At 35.9% G+C, this 25,504-nt stretch overlaps 1 protein-coding gene and 1 non-coding gene across 3 annotated transcripts in view; both read right to left on the bottom strand.

Moving 5' to 3' along the window:
* Positions 1-6,937: 6,937 nt before the first annotated feature.
* MRE11 (MRE11 homolog, double strand break repair nuclease) overlaps positions 6,938-25,504 on the bottom strand; it is a 63,501-nt gene continuing 44,934 nt past the window's right edge. For both annotated transcript variants that reach the window (XM_063093489.1, XM_063093490.1), the window contains 4 exons: positions 17,904-17,962; positions 16,094-16,161; positions 10,380-10,455; positions 6,938-7,631 (listed from right to left, as the gene is read on the bottom strand). In XM_063093489.1, the coding sequence (XP_062949559.1) occupies positions 7,575-7,631; positions 10,380-10,455; positions 16,094-16,161; positions 17,904-17,962 (260 nt within the window). In that variant the 3' untranslated portion in view covers positions 6,938-7,574. The remainder of the gene's footprint in view (positions 7,632-10,379; positions 10,456-16,093; positions 16,162-17,903; positions 17,963-25,504) is intronic.
* On the bottom strand, positions 7,968-8,041 carry TRNAT-GGU (transfer RNA threonine (anticodon GGU)). The gene has a single exon. It is a non-coding gene; the product is annotated as a tRNA-Thr (tRNA).

Genomic DNA, 25,504 nt, shown 5'->3' with positions numbered 1-25,504 from the left:
TGTGAGTGCTTTGGAATTTATTTTTTTCTTTTAATAAATCTATTTATGTTGTCACATATTCATGCATTAAGCATTTAGTAAGAGCCTGCTCTGAGCCAGGCACCATGCTAGGCTTGGTTTATAAGAGGAAGATAGCAAGGTGTCTACCTCTAAGGAAACTCAGTCTAATGAAAAAGGTAGAGTGTGGATAGTTATTACATCATGTAGTAAAAGTCTGTGGCAGAGAAAACTCAGAATAAACTCCAGCTGGGGGTCCACAGCCTTTCTAGAAGTCAGTTGGTGTTAAAAAATTTTATTTAGCAACTAAACTTCTAGGTATAATATAAATTATGTGGTTGTTTTGTTCACATGACTTAAATCAGATTTGATTACTCTGCCCTTAATTTCAGGCTTTTAGAATATTCTTCTGTGCTTTTTTTTACTGATTAGACTAACTGACGGGTCAAGATCTAACTTTTACATTCAGATCCTACATGTTTACTTCACTGTGTACAGTTTTTTCCTCTGAGAGGTATAATTATTATGTATCAAATAGCACAACCTTCCTTGATAACAAAGCCTACAAGCTGAATTTTCAAATCTAATTGCTAGAATTCGTCTTTATCATACCATGAACTTTATGAAAAAGAAGTCAGTGTAAAAGTAATTGGAAAAAAAAGGCAACTTTTCTTTTTCTGGCACTCAAAACCAATGGTCTCAAGTGGTAATTCAAAAAAAATTATTAAATGATTTCTCAAAAGATTGTAATATCAATGATAGCTATTGCTTACATCCTGTGAAAATGACTTACAGATACAGTGAGCTTTCTAGAAATATCTTTAACAAAATTTTTACTTGGTATTGTTGTAAAAGAAAAAAGTTTAATCACTATTTCCCCCTCAGTAAGATGCAATATTAATCAAATGGCTTAAATATCTTAGTTAACTATCCTCTTTCACATTCTGAGGTCTGATTGGAAACAAAGCACACAGCAGAAATAAAAGGGAAATAGAAAAAAAAATAGCCCAACCAATTAATAGCACAGCAATCAATTCCCAGCTGGCTTGTAGATTTAAATGTGAAAAGCAAAACAGATAAACTTGTAGAAGATAACACAGAATCTTTATGACCTTAGGGGAGGGAATGGTTTTCTCAAACAGGACACAAAAACATTAATCAGTAATCACTGATAAAGTCCAATTTTGAGATCATAAAAACCAAAATTAAGTTCTGTTCATTAAAAGAACTTCTGTCCGATAAGACACCATTTACATAATGAAAACTGTTAAGTGCAGAAAAAAAAGATAAATTTGACTACATTAAAAACAAAGTATTGTCTTGTAAGAAAACACCAGAAACAATATCAAAATATAAATAACAAACTGAAAATAATCTTGCAATGCATTACAGACAAAGGGCCAATATCCTTAATATTAAAAAATTTTTTTTATATTGAGGGAGGGAAAGGGGCACCAAAAATCCTAGAAAAATGGACACAATACATGAACAAGCAATTCACTAAAAATGGATGTAAAAATGACCCTCAAATATCTGAGGGTACTTCAGTTTGCAGAAAAACAGAATTGAGAGACAATACTAATCTTTCCATGAACTTTTTGAAGTACTCTTGTATTTTTACAAGTTCAACTTCATTCATAATAAGAGAAATGCAAATTAAAACTACACTGAGATACCATTTCTTATCCATCAGTTCCGAAAAGAATCAAAAGCTTGACAATACATTCTGGTGGCGAGGCTATGGAGAAAAAGTGTCACACGCCAGTGGGCATACAAAATGGCAAGACCTCTCTGGAAGGGAATCTGGCAATATTTAACAAAATTACATATGCATTTACCCTTTCACCCAACAATTACATTTCTAAGAATTTACTCTGAAGAAACACTTCCAAAAATATGAAAATACTAACACACAAGGTTAGTATTGCAGCATTACTTGTAACTGTAAATATTGGAACTACCGAAATGCTCAAATATTGGAAAATGGTAGAATAAACTATGGTATTTAAACACAATAGAATGCCATGAGACTATAACAAAGTGAGGAAGATCTCTATAAAATGACATGAAGTGATTTCCAGAACATGATGTTCAGACAAAAAAAGAGATTATACAGCAGTCCCCCCCACAATCTGTGGTTTTGCTTTCTGCAGCTTCAGTTACCCTTGGTAAATGGCTGTCTGGGAATATTCTAAAGAAAACTCCAGAAATAAACAATCCATAAATTTTCAATTGCACACTGTTCTGCGTAGCATGATGAAATCTCAGACCATCCTGGGTGAATCTTCTCTTTCTCCAACGTGTGCACGCTGTAGACACCACCCGCCCCTTAGTCACTCAGTAGCTGTCTCCATTATAAGATAGATTGTCACAGTATCACCTGTGTTCATGTAACTCTTAATTTTATTTCATAATGGCCCCAAAGCGCAAAAGTAATGATGTTGGCAATGTGGCTATGCCAGAGAGTCCTTTAAGTGAAAAAGGTAAAAGTCCACGACCTGATAAGTGAAGCAAAAACATCATAAGGTGAGGTTGCTAAGATCTATGCTAAGAACAAATTCTCTAGCCATGAAATTGTGAAGAAGGAAAAAGAAATCTGTGAATAGTATACACAGGGTTTGGTACTATCCATGGTTTCAGACATTCACTCGGAGTCTTGCAATGTATCCCCTACAGAAGGATACATAAAACCTTTTGTATAAGAAAGGAGAAATGAAAAAATATACAAATCTGCTTATTTTGGCAAAAAGAAATGCAGAAAGTATAAACAAGAATGCAATTTGTTACCTACAATGGGTGGGGCAGAAAGGGGAGAAAGGGATAGGGGAGAGTTGAGTACATATTTTGCATGCAACATTTAGACTTTAGGAAGCATGTTAATGTTTTACATATTCAGAAAATAAAATTACATCCTGGACTAGATGGGAAAAAACATGCTATGCAAGGAAATTATTGAATCAATTAACAAAATTGGCATATGGACTGTAGATTAACTGTACTGTGGTTATGGAAAAGGATACCCTTGTTCTAGGGAATACATACTGAAGTATTAAGGAGCATGACATTTCAACCTTTTAAAAGATGGCAAAATAAATGTGTGCATGATCACATGCTTGTATATGAATACATATGTATATATATAACATTTATATATATATAATTTAAAAAATGACAAAATATTAAAAATTGGTGAATCTATTACTCTTGCAGATTTTCTGTAAAATTGATAGTATTTCAAAATAAAAAGTTTTAAAAACATGACCTGGACTTAAAGCACTATTAACAAACTCAAATCAATATTGGGATGATAAACTACTGGGGCTTTCAGGTATACCTATGATGGATTTGCCCTTTTATTTGATTGTTTCATTGTTTACTTTATGGTAAAACATTTTAATAAATGTAAAATGGATGTCTTCATTTCATGAGTCACATTTCCAGACTATTGAAGGACCAATAGGAATGCAGTTGTGCCTCTCTCATCCTATTAAGCAATGGCTTTTTGCCTCTAACAAAATTTGCTGAGTCAGATATACCACATAGTTCAAATGCACTAACAGGTAGACTGAAGTTCATTCATAAGCTTATAGTATAGACAATACTGATTTTTTAAATAAAATATAACAAACATGGAACACTCGAAATTAAGCAGACAATGTGATCAAGGGCACTCATGCACTTGTTCTGGGTGTTTGCATATGAACCATCAGGATTGCACAGCAGCTCTGAGGCAGAACAAAGTGTGGCGTGGGCCAACCACAGCCCAGTATCCCTTGCACCTCTTTTGCTAATCAACTATAACGTGCAATCACCAGCCAAGAGCTCTTTGAAAATCACTTTACCACTTCTGATGTCAAGGCACCACACAGATTAAATATCTTTTTATTTGACCCAAACTGAGCAATAACATTTAAAACACACATTGGAAAGCAGTGTACCTATCCCTCAAAATAAGCAATGATGGTTTAATTAAGAGGTTGACAACGCAGATATGGAAAAATCAGGATTTTAAGATAAGTACCAGGGTGAGCATATACCTTAATATGGGGACTAAAATACTTGGCTATACAATCTGGGGTTTTAATTTAAAAATTTTTGTTGGTAGTCATGCCAAAAGTAATTGAAGAAACATATACCTAATTGTTGACAGGTTGTATCTGGGGATAGGGTTACATGGCAAACATACATATTTTGATAAGTATTTTAATGTCTGAATTTTGAAGAATAAATATGCATAGCTTTTACAATTTAAAAAGAGCTAAAATCATATCTAGTGGTCTGACTCGGTGAAGATGTACAAATGTGCACGGCAATAGCAAGCTATGTGAACTGGCTTTATAGAGATCAAAGTAAAATTCTAGTATTTTCAGACCTAACAAACATTAAGTTCAAAATTATTAAAGAAAATGAGATTAGCAAATGATGAAATGTGGACATTTTTCATTCAAGAATATGGAAGTTCTTTGCACTCAAGAAACCAAATCTTTATTATGTAAAACTTTTATAATAATCTTAGTGGTAGTTAGCTTTAAAAATCCACAAAATACTATGAATTAAATGTGTAACAGATATAAAAAAAGGACATCAAATTATTATTTGGGGAGAAAGTTGCTTTCAAGTATTATACATTTCCAGAGAAAAGTTTTACATTGGGAAACTATTTTTTTACTCAGAGGATTTTTCTCTTTATTAAAACATAAAACATTTTATTTCTTCTTGAACTTTTATACATAAAATTTATCAAATTGGCAATTCTCATAGTAACAAACTAAACCAGGTGAAATATGTAAAGCAATTTACATATAAGACTGGAAGGCTAATTATGGTATTATTGCATAGGTTCGCAATTTATTTCAAAACTACACTAACTTCTTAATTTTAGATTTGCACTTGCATCATCCTAACTGTGTCTAATGGTGGAAGCACCACCTTGTGGCAAAAGTAAGTGCTTCTGAATTACAGAAGTCTGGACTGGTTACCCAGAGAGGGGAGAACATTCAGTGGGCTTCCAAGATACTAATGATATTCTATTTCTTGACCTGAATAGCGATTCCACAAGTGCTTTCTTTATAATTGTTAAACTGTATGGCGTTTCTGTATTTATTTTGCTGTTTTAACAGTTTAGAAAAAAAATATTTTATATGTACTTGAATTAAAGATCACATGCCTAAATGCTTGAATTTTCTAAGCAATAGTTATGATTCCTAGAATTGCCTAGAGCTACAATGCATTCCTAACCATGTAAGTATATTTTTATGACAGAAAACAAAACACCAGAAAGAGATTTATTCTTTGGTGAGCATGGAAGGATTTTCTACAAATGTTTTCCTCCAAATGTTTTCATTGCTTCTCTCTCATAGCCTCCAAGAGCCAACTGCAGGTGCTCTGGAATCTTCTTAAAGACCTCTACATACATATACCAACAGGTCAGAAAAAGATTACAAACCCCCCCCCCCCCCCCGCACACAACCAAAAAAACAACAGATTTTGCTGCATCAATACAGAATATCAAGGATACGTGGCACATTTATGCAGCAATATTTAATCAAAAGGTTTTCCTCTCACATTTTATTTATCTTATTTTCAGGGCCTGGCACACACTATCTACAAAATGACCTGATTAACTTAAGAGATTTCCACCCTCTGTAACTGCTGTGGAATCACTTTCCTCAGCAGCTAAGTGCATCACATCTAGTACCTCTTTTCACACCCCAGAGCAATTTTCTTAAAGGGAGAAAGCCTTATTCCTTTTCCCCAGGAGCCTGTCAGGATACTTTTGTGAACATGTCCGCACTGTCACCCTTACCCAGGCACATCCAACAGGCAGAGGAGAGGAGCCAGTAGCAGTGGCTGCCCTGTAGCCCAATCCCAGCCAGCCTGCCACATGCAGGGGTGGCAGTGCCTCGCCCAGAGGACTGCCTCCCAGACCACCTCCCGTTCCATCACCGACAGCAACGCTCACCCCGACTTCATTTCTGCTTCGTTCAAAACAGTAAAGGTGTGGGCAAGTCTGCCTGAGCATATTTCTCAGGATAAGGCCTTCTGCCAAGTTAGTGCTAAACGCTCAAGTTATGTACAGAAAATCCTTTTTAAAGAAACTAATTAGAATGTTATATTGTGATTTTTGACTTAGGCCATTTCAAAGATGCTATAATATAGAAGCAGCCACTATCCAAATTCTGTCTCTTATAAGTTGACACATTCTAGTTATGATTATTCCGATGGCCATGAATATTGTTCAGTCAAGTGTTTGTTTCTACCTATGAAGAAATGTCAGGCTGTTGTATTGCCAAGATCCATAATTTCCTTAAAGAGTCTTTAAATATAGCTGCCTCATGAGATTAAAAGAAGGGATACTCTCAGGGGTCTTTTTACAGAGTCTTAAAGAGGAGAATGGGATTATTTAACTTAAATCAGAAGAAGTCAAATTCTAATTTTCCTCTTAAAACAAGTCAGAAAAGACAAATTTAACATGAGCTGCTTCACTAGGATTTCTGGAATTGCCCATTCAGAAATGTTTCATAAGAACCAAATTTAAGACAAAATATTATTGATGAGAAATCTTAGCATCAATATTCCATGGAAGTTATATTTCAATATTTTAATCTAATATAACCATAAGGTTCAAAGGACCACTCTAAAAAAGTTCTTCGATACTTTCGAGATGATATAGTTAAAATTTTTAACTCCTTTCCTCCTAGAAATGAGACAGAGAGGAAGAGAGAGAGAGAGAGAGAGAGAGAGAGAGAGAGAGAGAGAGAGAGAGAGAGAGAGAGAGAACAAATAATGATAAGAGAATAATAGAGAAAATTACTACCACTAGAAGGGAAGAGAATTTTTTGAAATCTTCGCTATGACTAAAATAAAAAACAGTAATTTTAAACACACTGTTCTACTTTTTAATAAAAATTTACATCTAATTATTCAAAATATAAGGTACATCTTATCATTCAAAGTCTTAGTGGCTGATACTATAACAAACATTTAGGAAAAAACCCACATACTTAGTAATAAACAGTAAGCTTAGGCACAGTTTCACATAGATTGCTTTATCTTCAGAAAATTCAGAACCTCTAGAAATTATTAAAATTATAAAGAGGTTAAATTTTATAAGCTCCTTCACTCAACTCTGGCTAACTGTAACAATAAAATACTAAAATAGTCTTTGACCATGAAGCAGAAATGTATAATGGTGGATTTATTTTAATCCTTACTCAAAAATGATATTTAAGCAAAGCTCTTACTACTCATTAACATACAAACTAATATATCTCAGGAAAATAAACACTCTAAATGTTACAGAGCATCCCATGTAATGGTAACAACCAGATTAGAAAATAAGGAGAACCAATACTATTATGTCTGTCTTTGAGCTGGGAAACTTCTTAAGCAATGGAGTCATATTCAGGAAATGATATTCAAAAATACTATTTCTTCAACAGTTTTTCTGTTATTTAGATCTTTCTCAAATTCTTTAGTTAACAGCAATACTTAAAAAGTCTTTAACTATAAACTCTCATCTTGCAATGCTTTGATTTTTCCTGAATCTTGAAAATTTCCAGGTGTCATTAAATACATTATCTTTTGCTTCTTCTTAAAGAACTCATGTTCATAAAAGGGTCATCATCGTCGTCCTGAAATGACATATAAATGTTATGTTACTATTGTTCCAGGCTTCACTGGGAAAGGAGAAGTTCTCATGGGCAAAACAGTACCAGTGAGAGTCATCTTCTCCTTTCACATATGGTAGACTTTATTTTTCTATTCCTTTATATGTGTGAATATATAAGTCCAATTAAATTCTTAGTGAGCATTAAAAGTGAATATTTTTGGCTGTGTAGTGGCTGGTATTAAAAAACTAAACAAAAATAAAAATAAAAATTTATCCTATGAATGTATGTATGTATATATACCAAAAATACATACCATACACATTTCCCTTAATTATTATTATTTTGGGGGGGGGTGACTGGCCGGTACAGGGATTGAACCCTGGACCTTGGTGTTACCAGCACTATGCTCTAACCAACTGAGCTAACCAGCCAGCCCATTTCTCTCAATTGTTAACCTTAATAAAGGCAAGTAAGATGTGGGTAAGCCAGAAAAAAAAAAAAAAAAAAAAATCATCAAATCACTTCTATTTGGTTTTTGAGTAGGTTTTTTTCCATTTACATTTTACTATGGGTACATCTGCTGTTCTGGAAATTCACAGCCAAAAAATAATGAAGCCATATGGAGAAGAGCTAACTCAGAAACACCTGTAATTTTTACTTTCCATTATCCATTTAATGGTAGAAATAGATAGCTACTCTCAGAATGATGCAAGAAACAACCTAGCAAAGGAAAGTTTCAAACAGCTTTTTGGAAAAAGAAGTAGTATAGATAAAGTATTTCAAGAGTTCCCATGGTGTGGGCTATAGATTATATTCTTGGTGAGAATAAACAGAAATATCAGATATTAACTAAGAATCTAAATAAAGAGAATAAAAACAACTAGCAAACCTCAGGTAAGTCAAAGTTATCTAATTTAATGAGGATCATATAAAATTGATTCTTACGTATTCTGTAACTAAATATTCAGAAGATAATGCAAATTTGTTAGCAAATTTTTGATTTATGTTTAAAATAATAAAATAAATAATTAGTTGATGTTAGGCTTTGTTGTTGGTATTAACACATTCAAATGTTAGCTAAGTTAGCTAAGTTAACTATCACTGGTGAGAAATGGATGAGAAATGGACGCCTTGAGAAATACAAATTCACTTTCATTTCCTGATTCATTTTCTGTTATTATCAAAGGCAGAAGTTGTTAATAAATCAGAGATAAATCCAAATTAAAGTCTAATAGATAATTTGCTAACAGTTCTTCTTTGCAGTTAACATGAACTAGTATACAAATTTTTAACAATAATATGTAATCGTATCTAAATGCTCTGAAATTAACAAATGAGTTAATTACTGCTCATCTCCCTCCTGGAAGAAATGTGTTAGTACTTAATAGATAGATTGAGTTCTTGCTGCCTGAGTTCTGGTGAACCTTCTCAAGCTGTTTTAAAACCGTAGCTCAGATAACAGTGACCATGACAGCAGCAGTTGAAGCTTTAAATGAAAGGGGTAAGTCACATGCTTACAACATGGATGAACCTTGAAGACATTATGCTTCATGAAATAAGCCGGTCACAAAAAGAAAAACTGTATGATTTCACTTATATGAGGTACCTAGAGTTGTACAATTCATAGAAAGATAAAGTAGAAAGGTAGTTACCAGGGGTTGGGGAAAGGGGAAAATGGGGATTTGCTGTTTAAGGGGTACAGAGCTTCAGTTTTGCAAGATGAAAAAGTTCTGGAGGTCTGTTTTACAATAACATGTACAAACCTAACACTACAGGACTGTACACTTAAAAATGGTTAAGATGGTTAGTTTTATGTTATGTGTTTTTAACACAAAATTTTAAATAAATAAAAAATAAAGAAATGAAAGGGGTGATAGGCATAAGAGAAACATCTTTAAGCAATTTAACAACTATCAAAGACCCTTGAAATGGCAGCCATGGAAGAAACAGAAAGGCCAGAATCCTTCAGTCATGTAGCTTTAACTCAGCTTAATTGAAACAACAAATGAATAAAGGCAAGAGGCAAATCCTGATTATATCTCTTCCTAGTCCTCCTCATTCAGCTCAGAGGAGATTATCTATTGTCTGGTTCATACAACGATCTTGAATTGGAGTTTCTTTTTTTTTTTAAGATGACCGGTAAGGGGATATTAACCCTTGGCTTGGTGTGGTCAGCACCACGCTCAACCAGTGAGCTAACCGGCCATCCCTATATAGGGATCTGAACCTGTGGCCTTGGTGTTATCAGCACCACACTCTCCCGGTGAACCACGGGCCGGACCTATTGAATTGGAGTTTCTTCCACACATCCTGCCGGATGGCATTTCAGTCAATGCCTCAATACCCACATGACATGAAAGTCACCATGTACTACTTTATATATGATAAGAGAGTACATGTACTAGGTACTTGATAAATATTCCATGAACATAATACTAAAAGCTCTTAGGATATCATCATCATCACCTCTCAACATATAAACGACAAGAGCTAAAAAAACTCTGATCCTACTGTTAATTGGACAAATTAAATAAGAGCTGAGAGAACATCATTATGTTACAAGTCTGCAGGCCTTTTATATCTGAGATAATTAGACTGGTGCACATGCAACACATGTTACTTGTTCAATATTAAAATTAACTGTAGTTCAAAAGAAGATTATCAATGAAGCTATTTTTAAAATTAATTTTTAGCAACTAGCTAGCAGTTTCTATTTAAATTTTATAAAAGTTAAAAAATAATTAAAATTTAACAATAGTACTTTATTACCTCATCTGACTCAAAATCGACTCCTTTAGCTATTTGGCTCTGGGACATGCGTTTGCTGGATGATGTGCTTGACCATCTGAGGCAAAAAAAAAAAAAAAGGAAAAAACAAAGACAATGAACTATAGAATTCGTCAGAAGTGACTTTCTAGCTAAGTTTCTCAACCTAGTAGCAGCCCTGAATAAAAATAACACAATCTTCTTTAATCTTTGTTACAGGCAGTAAAAATTTAATGATAAGGAAAAGGACTCCCGGGCCAAGGTTTGAATTCCAGGTTTGCCATTTACTTGCTATTTGGCTTTGGGCAACTGACTTAACACTTTGTACCTCAATTTCCTCATCTGTAAAACAGGGATAATGTATATCCTACCATCGCCCACTTCTGAAAATTGTTGCAACATTGAAATATTTTTTATTCAAAATGTTTCTGTACCAGGAAAAAGGGATCTCTGGAAAGGTTCACCACTCTCCAGTGTTGCTTCACTGCTTGCATTATTTGTGCTCAATCCAAATCAAATAGTAAAAGTTTACCAAGTGCTTGCTCTTTGCCAAGTACTGTGATAGGCACTGGGAACTATCAGTGGACAAGAAAATCATGATTCCCTTATGAAGCTTCACTTGTAGTAAATCCTTATGTCTTTTTATAACAGGAATTTTAAGTCATCTTTGATAGGGGCCTGCAAACTCTGGCCAGCCAGCCAAATCCAGCCTGCTCCCTGTTTTTTATGGCCTGTGAGCTAAGAATGGTTTTCACATTTTGAAATTTTACATTTTAAATGGTTACACACTTACCTACATAATATCCTCAGTTTTGCCTCTTGGCCTGCAAAGCCTAAAATATTTACTATCTGGCCCTTTTAGAAAAAGTTTGTTAACCCCCTATCTTAAATGAAAGCAGTGTTTGTGAATTCTTAGTGCTCAGTTTTACAGCCTTTGGAATGTTGTTACAGCAAAAGAAATATGTCCAAAGGTCTTGTCTGGACAAATAAGTTGAGAATCAAGAGATATTGTGTCAGAAGAAAAGAGGAAAATTTCGCAAATCCTCATGCACAAAAGTAAAGAACAGGGGCATTTGTCAAGCAAACTTGAAGATCAACTAAGGTTCAGAGGTAGAGGATCCGCGAATTTATAAAGGTCCACACCTAGTAAGTGACAGAACTTAGATATTTATAAATTATAAATTATAAGATATTTATAAATTATAAATTAAGTGAAATAACCATACCCTGCCATTCCTAAGAAATTCTATAAAAACAGTCTAAAGTCATTCACAGTTGCTGTCATTAGAAACACAAGTCTGCCAAGGCTGATTTCAGATTTGTTTCCCAAATGTCAATTTCTAAGTAGTCTCTCCTAATTTAAATAATTCTTATTGCTTGCACAATGGTTTGAGAGCTTAATTACTACTTTAAGAAGCAACAACAGAGATGAGTTTAGGAGCAGAATGCTTGGCTTGTGTGACCAGCTGGGTGACCTTAGGTAAGTTACTTGGTCCACTGTGCCTTATTTTCTTCATCTGTAAAATGGGGATAACAGTTATAACTATATCTATCTCCAGGGATTGTTGGGAACACCACACAAGCTAATTCACTTGTAAAGGGCTCAGAACAGTGCCTGGCACATAGGAAGTGTTAAACAACTGTCAGTTATTATATTATTACCTCATGACTAAGTAAGAAGTCAAGAGACATTTTATTCTGCTGAAAAGCAGACAACCCCAAATGATAACAAAATCGAGATTTTTTTTAATATCCTTAAACATATATTAAATATACCAAAATAGTATTTTCATTAGTTCCAACAATAAAAAAGGGCCACACATACAGGCTAAACTTCCGTACTGTACTCATCTATTGATCCACTCCTGAAAAAAAAAAACCAGAAAGCTAGACCTGATTTGTTTGTGTGTTTTAATTTACAAAGGCAAGAACACACAAACAAGGACTTAGAAAGGGGCTCACTCTTCCTTCCATAACCTGAGACATCGTAATAGTCTTCCAATAAGTCTCCTTTTCCCCAAGTACATATGAGTTAGGTTTCTACCAGCTGGAACCAAAGGAGTCCTGTTTAATACATGTAAAAAACCTGAGAAATTCAAGTAAATCTTTATGAGCTAAAAGAACTCCCTCAACTACTTACCACAAATACACAAACCGACTTGCATCTGTGCCCTTCTTGGTATTTTTTACTCCTTCTACAAAGGCCAGTATGGGCTTCTGTAATTCTATATTCTACTGGATTCTTTTCAAGTTTTTCTTGTTGCTTTTTCTATTTTACCCAAGCTAAAACTTGAGACCCCAGGATAAAAACACAGCTCTTTTCTCTGCCTTCTCCTTCAAGGTGATCCCATCTATTCCAATGCCTTCACGTACCATCTATATGCCGTCCAGAGGTAAATCCAGGTGCCATTCTAAACCCCTCACCTGAGCTCTGGATTCATATATCCAATCACCTATAACCTCTCTTCATGTAAATTTCACAGGCATCTCAAACGTTTCATACGTAAAGCAGATTCTATGCCCATCATCCTACAAACATCTGTTCCTCTTTTCTTTTATGCCCTTCCCAATATATGGCACAATCTTAAGGCTCAAGCAAGACCCCTGAGGAATCAACCTGATTCCTCATTCTCCTTCACTCCAAGTATTCAATCTATCCCCAAGTTCTGTCATATCTAGCTTCAAAATATACCCTGAAACAGTCTATTCTCTCCATTTCCCCCCCCCACCAGCTTGTGCTAGCCTCCACTATCTCTCTTACCTGGACAAACTATAGTACCCTCCTTCCAGTACCTACAGTACTCCTGTCCCACTGCAACCACAGGGAGCCTTTATAAAGTAAATTGGACAGTGCCATTCCTCTCTCAAAATCCTTCCCTGGCTTTCCGTTGCATTTATAATAAAGTTCAAAATCCTTACTATGCTTACCTGCCATTGCTGCTTGATTTAGCCCTGCCCCTCTTTTCTGTTCTCACCTCAAGCCACTTCCTTTTCCATAACACTTCAGTCACTGGCTCCTAAATTACACTAAGCTGGTTTCTTCCTCAAGACATTTTATATGTGCTTTTCCTTCTGCTTTTTGCAAGGCCAAGTGTCTTATTCTTAGCATTTCATCTTAAATGTTATCACCTCAGAGGCTTCCCCTGACCACCCTTTCAAAGTGGATGTCTGTGCCCTCTGCCACTGCTCTTTCTTGCTGCACCCTGATCATTTCCTTCAACACATTCTAACACATCTGTTGATCATCATCTCAAATGCTACCTACCTTCTTTGTAAAACCCTCAATGACCTTTTCCCAGGAAGACACTGGCAGTTTCCTTAGATTTCATTACACTTGAACAAGACATTCATCTTGGTGGATTAGCATTGCCCTGTATTTAGCATACCACTAAAGTGTATATTTCTTGAAGATACATTTCTTTCATCTTTCTATATCCAGTACCTAGCATAAGGTTGAATGGATCTACTAGGTGAATGCGGAACTATACTTATCAACTTTTACAACACTGACCCTTAATTCACATAAAGCATATATTCTCAATGAGGTCAGTATTACAGCCAAGGAACAAAAATTGATTCCAGGGGGTGAGGTGGGGTGAAAAACCTTAGATATTATAATGTTTTTTGGCCCTCTTAAGCTCAACCCTACCCAATAAAATTTCATTGTTAGTATTTAACTTCTCTTGGTAGGGAGCAATCTAATTAAATTTCAGTCATTTAGTTTTTTTTTTTTTTTTTTTCTTTTTTGTGACTGGTAAGGGGATCGCAACCCTTGGCTTCGTGTCGCCCGCACCGCACTCAGCCAGTGAGCGCAATGGCCATCCCTATATAGGATCCGAACCCTCCCAGCACCGCACTCTCCTGAGTGAGCCACAGAGTCGGCCCAGTCATTTAGTTTTCATAACAAAATGGCTGAGATCATGAAAAAAAGCTTGAGAAACACGAATGAAAAGCTTTTCCTCAATCTCCCCCTTATTTCTATAGTCTCTGCTCATGTCACAACTCTCAGCTGAGATCATCATTCTCCCCCTACTAAGCCAAGCAATTCCTATCTTTGAAACCTCAGGTAAATTTTACCCCCTGGAAGGGAAAATACAGGAAAATGGTCAGGGCCCCTCAGATGTTCGGAATCTTGCCGAGCATTTGATGTACATATGCATGTGCACCTAGGTGTTCCTTGGTTACTGTCTAATGTAACTGTGTGTGTACACCCAGGTGTTCCTGGGTTGTCTGAATCGCACCTAGGTGTCCTGGGTTATGGGACTTAAGTATAAAGGATGAGTGGCTTTGATCCACAGGGCCTAAAGCCCTCAGGGAGGCCATGAGGAGGCCGCTACTGCTATTGGAGGCTGTTGCTGCAAGCTGTGGCTGCTGCTGCCAAAGCCCCTGGGATGTTCCAGGAGGCTGCCACCACTGCCGCAACTGCTGCTGCTGCTGCTGCTGCTGCTGCTGCTGCTGCTGAGGAAGCAGAGGACTGAACTCATGTCATCTACCATTGGCTCCCAGGATCTTTCCCAATTACTTAGCTTGTGGACCTGCGTGTGAGGGGTCAGGTGACCCAGCCAGGCACATGAGGGGTCTGGTGACCCAACCTTGCATATGAGAAGTCTCTGACCCAGTCTGTATATGAGGGGTCTGTGAGCCAGTCTGTACAATGGTTTGAAGAGTCTGTAGGCCACCCCATTGCCCTAGCTTTAGCCTTAGCCAGACACCCCTTTGTAAAGCTTTTTCTTCTACTATAGCCCACATTCCTTGCTCCTTTTTCCCAGAGACCATAAACACTCATATCTAGTCTGTAACATAAAATTTCACACATAATTATGTGCTGATTCAATCATCCTTTAATAGATTCAAATAAGTTGCCTGAATGCAGTAAACATATTAAATGTTTGTTATGTCTCCCATCAGACCTAATATAATGCTCAAACAGAAAATAAGCATTAACAAAAGGCTGTTGATTATTTTCTTAAGTAGAAATTTTCATTAATTGAGTTTTGCTTAAGCACTGTTCACCCAAAATGTCTTTTTTGTGTTTTTTTTCTTCAAAAGGTGACCGGTAAGGGGATCCTAACCCTTGACAAGGCATTGTCTGCACCACGCTCTCCCAAGTGAGCAAACCAGCCATCAATATATAGGGATCCAAACCCATGGCCTTGGTGTTATCAGCACTGCACTCTCTCAAGAGAGCCACTGGCCGGCCCTCACCCAAAATGTTAACGTACAAAAGAAAATGGTAATAGTGAATCAAGTCAAGCTTAACAGCAACAGGTAAAACCCAGAAGAACCAGAAGAGCTTATAAGAACTCAGAAGGCAGAGTAAGTCTATGTGATCCTCTTTTTAGTGTTTAGCAAAGCACTGTGTGTAATTAAGTACATAAAAATATAACAATGAAAAGCTGAAATCAAATATTAACAAAATATAAAATTATTTTCTGTTAATTGGGGACCACATAGCAGTCCATCAAGAAAATCACTGAGCAATAAAGACAAAAGTAAACAAATTACAGGTTATTTAAATTTCAATGCAAATACTTGCAACAAGGCTTCATCGACTCTATGAACTAGCCATTGGTCTGTTTCTCATTTCTCTACCTACTTTAGTAGTTGAAAATAAATCTGGTAAATTTCTACCATGTAGAAAAATTTGTAGCTGTAGAATACTAAATAATTTCTAATTTTTTCGGATGTTTCTTTTTGCAGGAAGTCACTGCACCTACCTTTGATCTGTCTTTGAAGTGGTAGGAAAAATGTCTTCTTCCACATCTGATTCATCCACCTCAATCACCTAAGGGGGAAACAAAGCAACAAATAGTGTTTGTGGGAATGGAACATCTGAATAAAAATGAATTAAGTAACTGAACCTAAAAGTGTTTTTTAAAAAAAAATACAGTCTGCCTTCTATATCCACAGGTTCTACATCCTTGGATTCAACCAGTTACAGACTGAAAATAATAAAAATTAAAATTAAAAAATAATAATACTACAATAAATAATACATATGAAAAACAATACGGTATAACAATGATTTACATGGCATTTACCTTGTATTAGATGCCAAGTAATCTAGAGATGATTTAAAGTATACAGGAAGATGTTACATGGGTTATATGCAAATACTACACTATTTTATATAAGGGATTGAGCATCGGTGAATTTCAGTATCTGTGGGGGATTTTTGGATACTGAAGAACATCTGTATACAAAAAGCTTCAAAAAAGGAGGCAGAAACCATGTAAGTGGTAACTATTAAAACTAAAGCTGAGTCTGATCTCTCTCCAATGTCCCTCTTCATTCACAAATGGTATTCCCTACTACATGCCTTAGCTCACTTCTCTCATGGCCATCACAGGAGCCTGGTTCCCTAAAGTTAGACTGAGTGACTTTAACAGGCTCAGCACAGGCTTGTGTGCAGACTGTGCTGTTATTTTCTTCATGGGTTCTGATGAGGGGTCAAACCATCAGTGTCCCATCTTTAATTTTAAATGAGGTATCAGACTGTAGGGGAAGTACTGAATATCTTTCTGTTACATTTATCCCTTTTAAATACCACTTGTTAGTGTTAAGACCCAATAAAGATATTTCTGACTCTTAATTCTATCATCTAAAACACTATTCCTCTATATCTTGTGTTATAGTGACACTTGATACACACATCTGCTATGTCCTCATCGAACTGAAGTGCAGATGAGGTTGAAGCCAAGGACAAAATACTGAAAGAAAACACCTGAGACCAAGAATACTGCTAAACCTCCTAAAATGCACAGGATGGTCCTTCACAACAAAGAATTATCTGGTCCAACATCAATATTGCTGCTACTGAGAAACTTGGATATTAGAGAGAAGAGTATATTTGGGAGTTAAGACACATGGTTTTTGAAAATGAAGTAATAAGAGAGTCCACACTGGACTCTTTTTGGAATCCAAAGGAGGAGCAGAAGGCCCATGTTAAATCTAAAGCAGAACACAAGGGCTGGCCAGTTAGCTCAGCGGGTTAGAGCAGAGCCTTATAAACACCAAGGTCAGGGGTTTGTATCCATCCCCGTACTGACCAGCTGCCAAAAAATAAAAATAAAAAAAGTAAAATAAAGCAGAACACAAAGATCTTTAGACTCTGACCTTTTAATTTGTCTTCAGTCTAGCATCAGCCGTTAAGGTACAAGCCAGACTACTATGAGTATAAGTAACAAAAATAACCCAGGTGTAAATAAAACCTTTATATTCACTGAACTCACCTTCAACATTAGTATTCCATGCATGGACCCTTCTGGTTCAACACTGGTATCCTTAAAAATATTACTGTATATATAACATTTATGGATTTCTAATCATGTGAACCACTATTTTTTAAAAAGGAAACAAACGAAAAAAAATCTTAGAGGCCCTTGGTCTAGATAACCAGTAAAGTTCTCTCCAGCTTTAATGTTCCACACTTTTTCTTCTTTTGTTTACTTTATAAATCAAAGAACTGACAATTCACAATGCAGGAAACACGTTATTAAAATACAACCATAAAACTTTCTTTCTTACCTCTGAATAATTCTTAGTAGCAACATTTCGGGAGGGCTGCTGTCTTGCAGATTTAAAGGCTAGAATGAAAAGACGAAACACCCATTATGTCATTCTTAAAATAACTTAGAAAAATTTCTACATGTCTTTAGCTGAAGGTTTTCTAAGTCTCATCTGCAAAAACCCATGATGACTAATTATAATCCATTTATATTTTTTTAAATCTGAAGGGAGGTGGAATTATATGCTCAAATAACTCAATGCCTAATTGTCAGTCTCATGATTTACCAGCTTATTCAAATACAGTAACAAGCAGTATTCCTAAATACACCCACACTAAAAATATTTTATAGAAAAATATCTGAAGGATAAAATCTGATCACCTAACCACTTAACTACAAATACATTGAAGATAAGCCTCCTACTCCCTTCTTTCTTTGTGGCTGATGATACCTTTCCCTGTGGCTATGTTAGGAGCTATGTGTTTCCAGAAGCTTTCTCATTCTCCTTTGCCTTGATAGCCATACCTAAGAAATATGCCAGAGGGGAACTCTAAAACAGTGAATCTTTTATTCCCTGATAAAATTTTCCTTTGAATCCTTACTTTTTTTACTTTATAAACTTAGTTAGAACTTAAAGTTTAGTTAGCCCTTTATATTTCCCTTTCTTTTCCCTTGAGATCAAAACCTAGAATAAATTTCAAACACTTAATTGAGGTTTATTTTCTCCTAAGCCTTACAAGTTTGCTAATGTTAAAAATGTCTCCCCCAAGACAACTGCCAAACTAAACAACAGGGCAAGGAAAGAAAGAGGATTTAAAGAGCTAAACACTCAAAGAATTCTACAAAGTCCAAAATTCTCCTAGTCAGAAAACCTCAGGAATCTTTCTACCTAGCCTACAGTTATTATTTGCTCAAGTTTCCTATTCCAGATTCTACCCCCAGTCTTGTGATGTCTATGTGAGAGGACAGATGAAAGGCAGAAGCAGACTTCTTATCTGACCTTCTCAATTATTGGTCTCACAACTTACTCTACTCAAAAGGCTGGACAGGGCAACTGAATGAAATCACCAGTGATCATGATGCTTTGATAGAATATTTCTGTTCAATATTTATTCACTAGTGATTTATTCACTAATTTTGAAATCCTTGAAAACAAGACACCTTTCTTTTTAGCCCCAGCAAACAGCAAAAGATGAATGGACATTTATGACATAAATGAACTTTATTGGAAAAAGCACTATGTTTTGTTAGGAAGGTAATGTAGTACAGTGGTTAAGAGCTCTGGTTTTGGAGTTAGACTCATTTTGACTTACTAGATGGGTGACTATGGCCAAGTTCCTTGGCTTCCTTAAATCCCAATTTCCCCACCTGTAAAATAATGTTAATGCTTCATGGAAAAATTTGTAGAAAGAATAAAGAGGTAGTTAATGTGAATTTCTTTGGCAAGTGCCTAGTGGTCAGTAAACATTCAAATACATGTAGTATTGGTAGTATATGTAGTAGTAGCAGCAGCAGTACTTACAGTGGTAAATTATATGTAAAGGCAGTGGCTTCAGAGGTATCTTTTATTTGCTTAGTCCCTGTCCTCTGCTAACTTCAATGGAAAAATCTGTTCTGTCGACTCTTATGTACAACCACTGCTGGCTTTCCCAATAAAATTTCAGTACAACAATAAATCTCCATACTCTATGGAGCTTTTTATAATAGAATTTGACCTTTATTTCTCTCTTCACTTTTCCATTATAACAGGATCTAGAAGTTATAGTTTTAACGTTACTTCTGTCCCAAAGTGATGGCAAATATAGTTAGTACCCCATGGTTATTTTGTCAGACACCTAAAAAATAGCAAATCTAATATGATAAAAATGTTTCACACATTAATTAAAAAATTCAGTTCATTTTTCAAAAAAGACCCAGTATTGGAGGTAATCAGTTAAACTGGTAAAATCATTAGATCAAATCAGTTAGATAAAAGACAAATTTAAGCTCATTTACTATAACTACTCTGTGAATCCAATACAACATTGCCAAATTTATAGCTAAGGGACCTGATGCTATATAGCAACACTGGTTTACACTTACTGAGGGGATAATATGTATAGACACCATGCCAGGTACTTTACACATACTTTCCAATTAATCCTCAAAACAGCCCAATGAGGTAGATGCAGTCATTACCCCATCTTACAGATGAGATCACTGAAACTTAAAAATGGAAAGCTTAACTAATCTGCTGAAGGACACACAATTAGTAAATTGAGGAGTTAGGATTCAAAAACCAACATCTTTCTGACTTTAGAACCATGCTCTAAACCTTTATACTACATAATTGCTAAGTTATTTTTATTCAGTCATACTCAAGTATTTATGGGCATCTACTATATGCCAGGCATCATGGAGACAATGACGAACAAAAGTGATGCAGACCCTGTTGTCACAGCACCTACAGTGCAAGAGTGCCGAACCAGCAAGTGAACAGCAGGCTGACCGAACCAGGCCTGAGTCCAGAGCCTGGGTACTTAACCACAATGCTATGCTGCAAAAGGCACCACAATAACATGTTTGCCTGGAACATAATTCAGGAAATCTGAAGTTTCATATTAATTAGGTTTACTTACATAGCCTCTTTCTCACAGTCATGCCAATTTGTAAAACTTTTAAAGCACCGTAACTGGTCTCTGGTCTCTCTATGCAAACAGAAACTTTATTCCATGTTATCAATGAGGAACAGAGCAGCAGTCATTTACAGAATGATTGTGAAGGTCTCATTGGCATAGTGATTCTGAAGGAGCTGATGTTGGAGATTGAAAAAATGCTCACAAAAATCCCTATGAGACATACAGTCCTGATGGAAAGAAGGCAGCCACACATGAGTTTTAAATTAAAAATTAAGAATAAAGCCTCTGTATCTGTTCATTGTAGGCTAGCCTATTCACACAAACACTTCTGCTGACAACCCCAGCTGTGGCCTCAAACACTGGGGAAAAAAAAATTCTCAGTGACATTGAAAAGCTGATCACATAGTAAGGAACTACCAGGCCAAAACTGAAGAAAAACTAGAACTCAGAGAAGCACGCAGACTCCTTTTTCCTGAGGACACCTGTCACCTGGGAAAATGTTAACACTGGTTTTGAGAGTCATGGAGAGAAACGGAGAGAAGTACCACAGCCCAGGTCTGCCCAAGGTGGTGAACCTGATGCAATTCCTCCCCTGCTTAAGCTGGGACCCTGATGGTTAAAGAGAGACACATAGGTAAACAGGGTTTCCAAAGCACAAATCACCTGACAGTCCAAGTAACCTTCAAGTTATAAATTTAGTTCAAAATGGTCTAAGACTTGTGGTGCCCTAGAAGCCTGGAGAAACAAAGACAAATTTTATCTGGAGAAAGACAATATAGATGGCAAAGCATGCAAGGAAACAAGTCACCATAAATGAGAGCCAACAGAAACAGAAATCAGAAACATACAACAGAAAGAGGGTAGACATTCAGACACTCTGGTATTATTATTATTATTATTTTTTAAGGATGACCGGTAAGGGGATCTTAACCCTTGGCTTGGTGTTGTCAGCACCACGCTCAGCCAGTGAGCGAACTGGCCATCCCTATATGGGATCTGAACCTGGAGCCTTGGTGTTATCAGCACCACACTCTCCCGAGTGAGCCACGGGCCAGCCCGACACTCTGTTATTAGACACAACACACAAAACAAATATCCTAGGCCAGCCAGTTAGATCAGTTGGTTAGAATGTGGTACTGATAACACCAAGGTCCAGGGTTCTATCCTTGGATCTGTCAACCGTCAAAAAAAACCCAAAAAAAACTCCAAACAAAACCCAAAATATCCTTACTATGCACACAAAAAAATTAAAGACAAGCCAAAAAATATCTGCAGGGAATGTTTTGAGACTATTAAAAGTGACAGAGCATATTTAAAAAGAACCAAATAAAATTTCTACACCACCCTCCCAAAAAAATGAAAATTAAAAATTCAAGGGACAACTTTAAGAACAGATGAGTGAACTGGAAGACAGATCAGAAATCATTACACATAATATAGCACAGAAAGAGATATCAACAGAAATTACAGAAGAGGTTAAGACATGGGAGGAAGGAGTGAAAAGTCTTATATAATTTAACTGAAGACCCAGAAGTGGTGAGAGCCGTCCTGCTATAGGGAATGGAATGGGAGCCTGAGGAAAGACACCCCTTGTTTAGCTAGGCTGCAGGGGGTCCCGTGTATGTGGCATGGCTCCGTGGAATTTCCTATTTGTTCACCTTTGGTTGCTTGACAAGGCTTCCCAGAATTGAACAGCCTAACCTTTTGGCTTGGTATGGCTTTGGGAGATTCCAAGGGCCATGGAGTTTCTCAAAGGACATGTTAAAATACATCAAAATTAACTGGTTTATTTAAAGGGCATTGTCAGTACTAAAGGTGTTTTTGATGCATGTTCTCGGTATGGGTTGGCTTGATTTAATTTTGTTGTTGATTTTTCTTGTTAGCGGTGTGTGCACTGACCCATTGTGGCTGTGGTCATGCTCTTGTACGTGTGGAATGAAGTTGTTATGTTGGAATTTTATCCACATCCCCCAGGTAGTTGGTGGGTCCGAGTGCAGTGGTATTTACAACTAATTGATCACAACCAGTTACAGATTTCTTTGTTTTTTCCCCATTCCCACACTTTCACTTGATTTACCAAGAATATGTTGTTTCCTTAGTAATAATAAGAATGATATATAGTGTGTTTTTGTTAGCTTGAGTAGGATCATTTAATTTTTCACTTTGTTCCTTGTACTGTTCCCAGAGTCAACTGGCAAGGAAACAGAAAATTTTGTTATAGAGATGGATAGGTAAAATAGTAGAGATACATAAAAACGTTTTGATATTAATAGATTTTGTTTATATTAGTTTAAAGTGTAATTGTTTTTAATAGTAGTATAAAATATAATAGGACATTATCGTTAAGTTTCATTATAAAAAATCATGTTATAGACATTGTGATTTTGGTTAAGAATTAGAATAATTAATATAAAACATAAAACATTAAATTGTTAAATATAAGTAAGATTTAATAGGAATTTAGAATATAAGTTTATGTGTAAGTTTAAAAGGTTAAAAATTGTGATTCAGACTGAAAGTCTGATGTTTTGAAACTAAACATGCTGCTATTGTATAGTTTCCTGGCCACAAGCCACAGACTTTGGGGTGAACTATTGATGCATGAGTGGGTGTTTTTGTCACAGCATGAGTACTTTGGAACATTTTGATTTTTCTTTTTCTATAGAGATGAAATAAGAAATGTTTTGATTAAAAGATAAATCATCATGTAAAAGATTAAGTAAAACATATAAATAAAGCAAGATTCATGTGGCTGTGGTCCACACTTGCACTAGACATCTGTGGTCTGTGTCTTTCTTTTTTCACTGAATCCACACCACCTATTCAGGTCCAACGAATCCTGTGAAGCTGCTCTCCGGCACAGAAGGGAAGATAAAAAGGATAATGTAGAGGTATTATCTGAAGGATAACAGCTAAAAATTTTCTTAAAATGATGAAATACACCAATTCATAGATTCATGAAGCCCAATAAATCCTAAGCAGAATAAAAAAGAATGCCATGTTTAGATTTATCACAGAGAAACTGCAGAATACCAAAGACAATCAGCTGAGGGAAAAATAGATTATTTAAAAAAAATAAAAAGCAACAAGCTTAACTAACAGCTGATATCTTAATAGCAATGGAAAACCAGAGACCCACTTTAAGTGATAAATTCTACCCACTGGTGTGAAGAAAAGCTTCATATTAAGCCAGGATGAAGAAAGGCAGTTTGGGCTTAAGGTAAAGGTGAGTAATTATAAAATGTGCAATTCTGTCAGTTGCATGCTAACCAACTTTTGGTGTTTTAACATGGAAGTGTTCATATTTTATTCACTCTCTTTTTCTATGTTCCTTTGTTTCCCATATTCTTTTAACAATATAATTAACATTTCATAGATGTGTACTATGCGCCAGGCTTTTTGCTCATTTAATCTTCAGAATAACCTAATACATTAGGAATTATTATTCCCGATTTACATGTAAACAAACTAGGAGAATGAGCGGCTTGTCTAAAGTCACAAAGGTTTTATATGTTGAACTCGGAATTGAACTAAGCCTGGACCCTTAACAATACATGTTGCTGTCTTTTCTCTCTTTTTTCATCTCTGCTTTTGTATTACACCTGCCAAGAGTGGAATAGCATCTTTCTGAATGCCATTTCCTAAACTGTAATGAAGACAACATGTTTCAGAAGTCAAAAGCTAAGGAACTTAGCTGGCTCTCCTGAAGTATTGAATAATACTTGAATAAAAATATAGCAACAGTATTTTTGGTAAGGTTCCTTAGGAGTCATTTAATTGATCTGATGTTTGTATCCTTTCTGCAATGTCAGTTGTCATCCAATAAATGTTGAAAACTTCCCTTAATGGAGTGACAACTCACTTCCTTCTAATAAATGCTGAAAACTTTCTTTAATGGGGACAACTTCCTTCCTTCCAAGGCAGCTTACTCCATCGTTATATTCATTAAATTTATTATTCTATATAACGCAAAGACTCCTCTACTGAGAACCAGTAGCTAGGTTTCTAATCTTAACTTGTTCTGGAAACTAGTACATTGCTCAACTACTGGTTCTGGAGTCCAGAGAATGTAAGATAAATCCAAGCTCTGCTACTAACTGGTTATGAAACCTTGAGTAAGTTACCTATCTTTTCAATGCCTCGGTTCTCTTTTCTATAAAACAGGGATAATATAATAAGTACCTACCCCAAAAGAGCTGTTAAGAGGCATATAGTAACTGTTTCACAGATATTAGTTATTCTCGTTACTATTAGTGGTTTTATCAACCCAGGGCAAATTGCTTAGTTCCCTCATCTATAAAATGAGGAAGGAGGCAAAGTTGTTCTTAAGTCTTTCAGGTCCATGCTCTCAGATAATAAACTTAAGTCAGTATGCTTCTAGCTTTTCCCATCCCTCCTCACTGGGCCAGGAGTTCTTAATCTGGAGACACAGATGGGTTTCATAGGGATCCCGGAACCTGTTGATATTGAGTGTAATTGCGTATGAGTACTTATTTAGAGAGGAGACACAGCTTTCATCAGATCCTTAGAGAATCCATAAGCCAAAATAGATTTAGAACCATTGCCTTTGGAACTAAACATCTCAAATCCATTCCACTTTTCACATGCTAGAACTTAGTCTAAGTAAAGACTTGAACCTTTCCCAGGTTAGATATCCCAGTCCCTTCAACCATTTTTTGTATTATTTGGTTTCCCTTCTAAATGATCAAATATAGTTGATATCCTTCTTAAAAATATAGTTCCAAAGATGAACACAGTATTCTTGATGTGATGTGTTCAATGTAGTACACAGGAAGAACCTCCTTGCTGTAGAGATGCACTACTTCTACTCATATTGCTTAAGACATCAATAGATTTGGACAGTGAGATTGACCTGCACAACTCTTACTGATTAATTGGTCTTTTTCACTTGAGTTGCTGCTAAACTCACATCCCTCTCACAACTCTATTTGTGCAGCCATCCTTCTGAATGAAAAGCAGTTAATATTTACCCTTAATAAAT

This window comes from Cynocephalus volans, chromosome 4 (assembly GCF_027409185.1).
Source record: "Cynocephalus volans isolate mCynVol1 chromosome 4, mCynVol1.pri, whole genome shotgun sequence".
Lineage (NCBI taxonomy): Eukaryota > Metazoa > Chordata > Mammalia > Dermoptera > Cynocephalidae > Cynocephalus > Cynocephalus volans.
The sequence above is the reverse complement of the archived record's forward strand: the minus strand, read 5'-3'. Positions and strand labels throughout refer to the sequence as shown.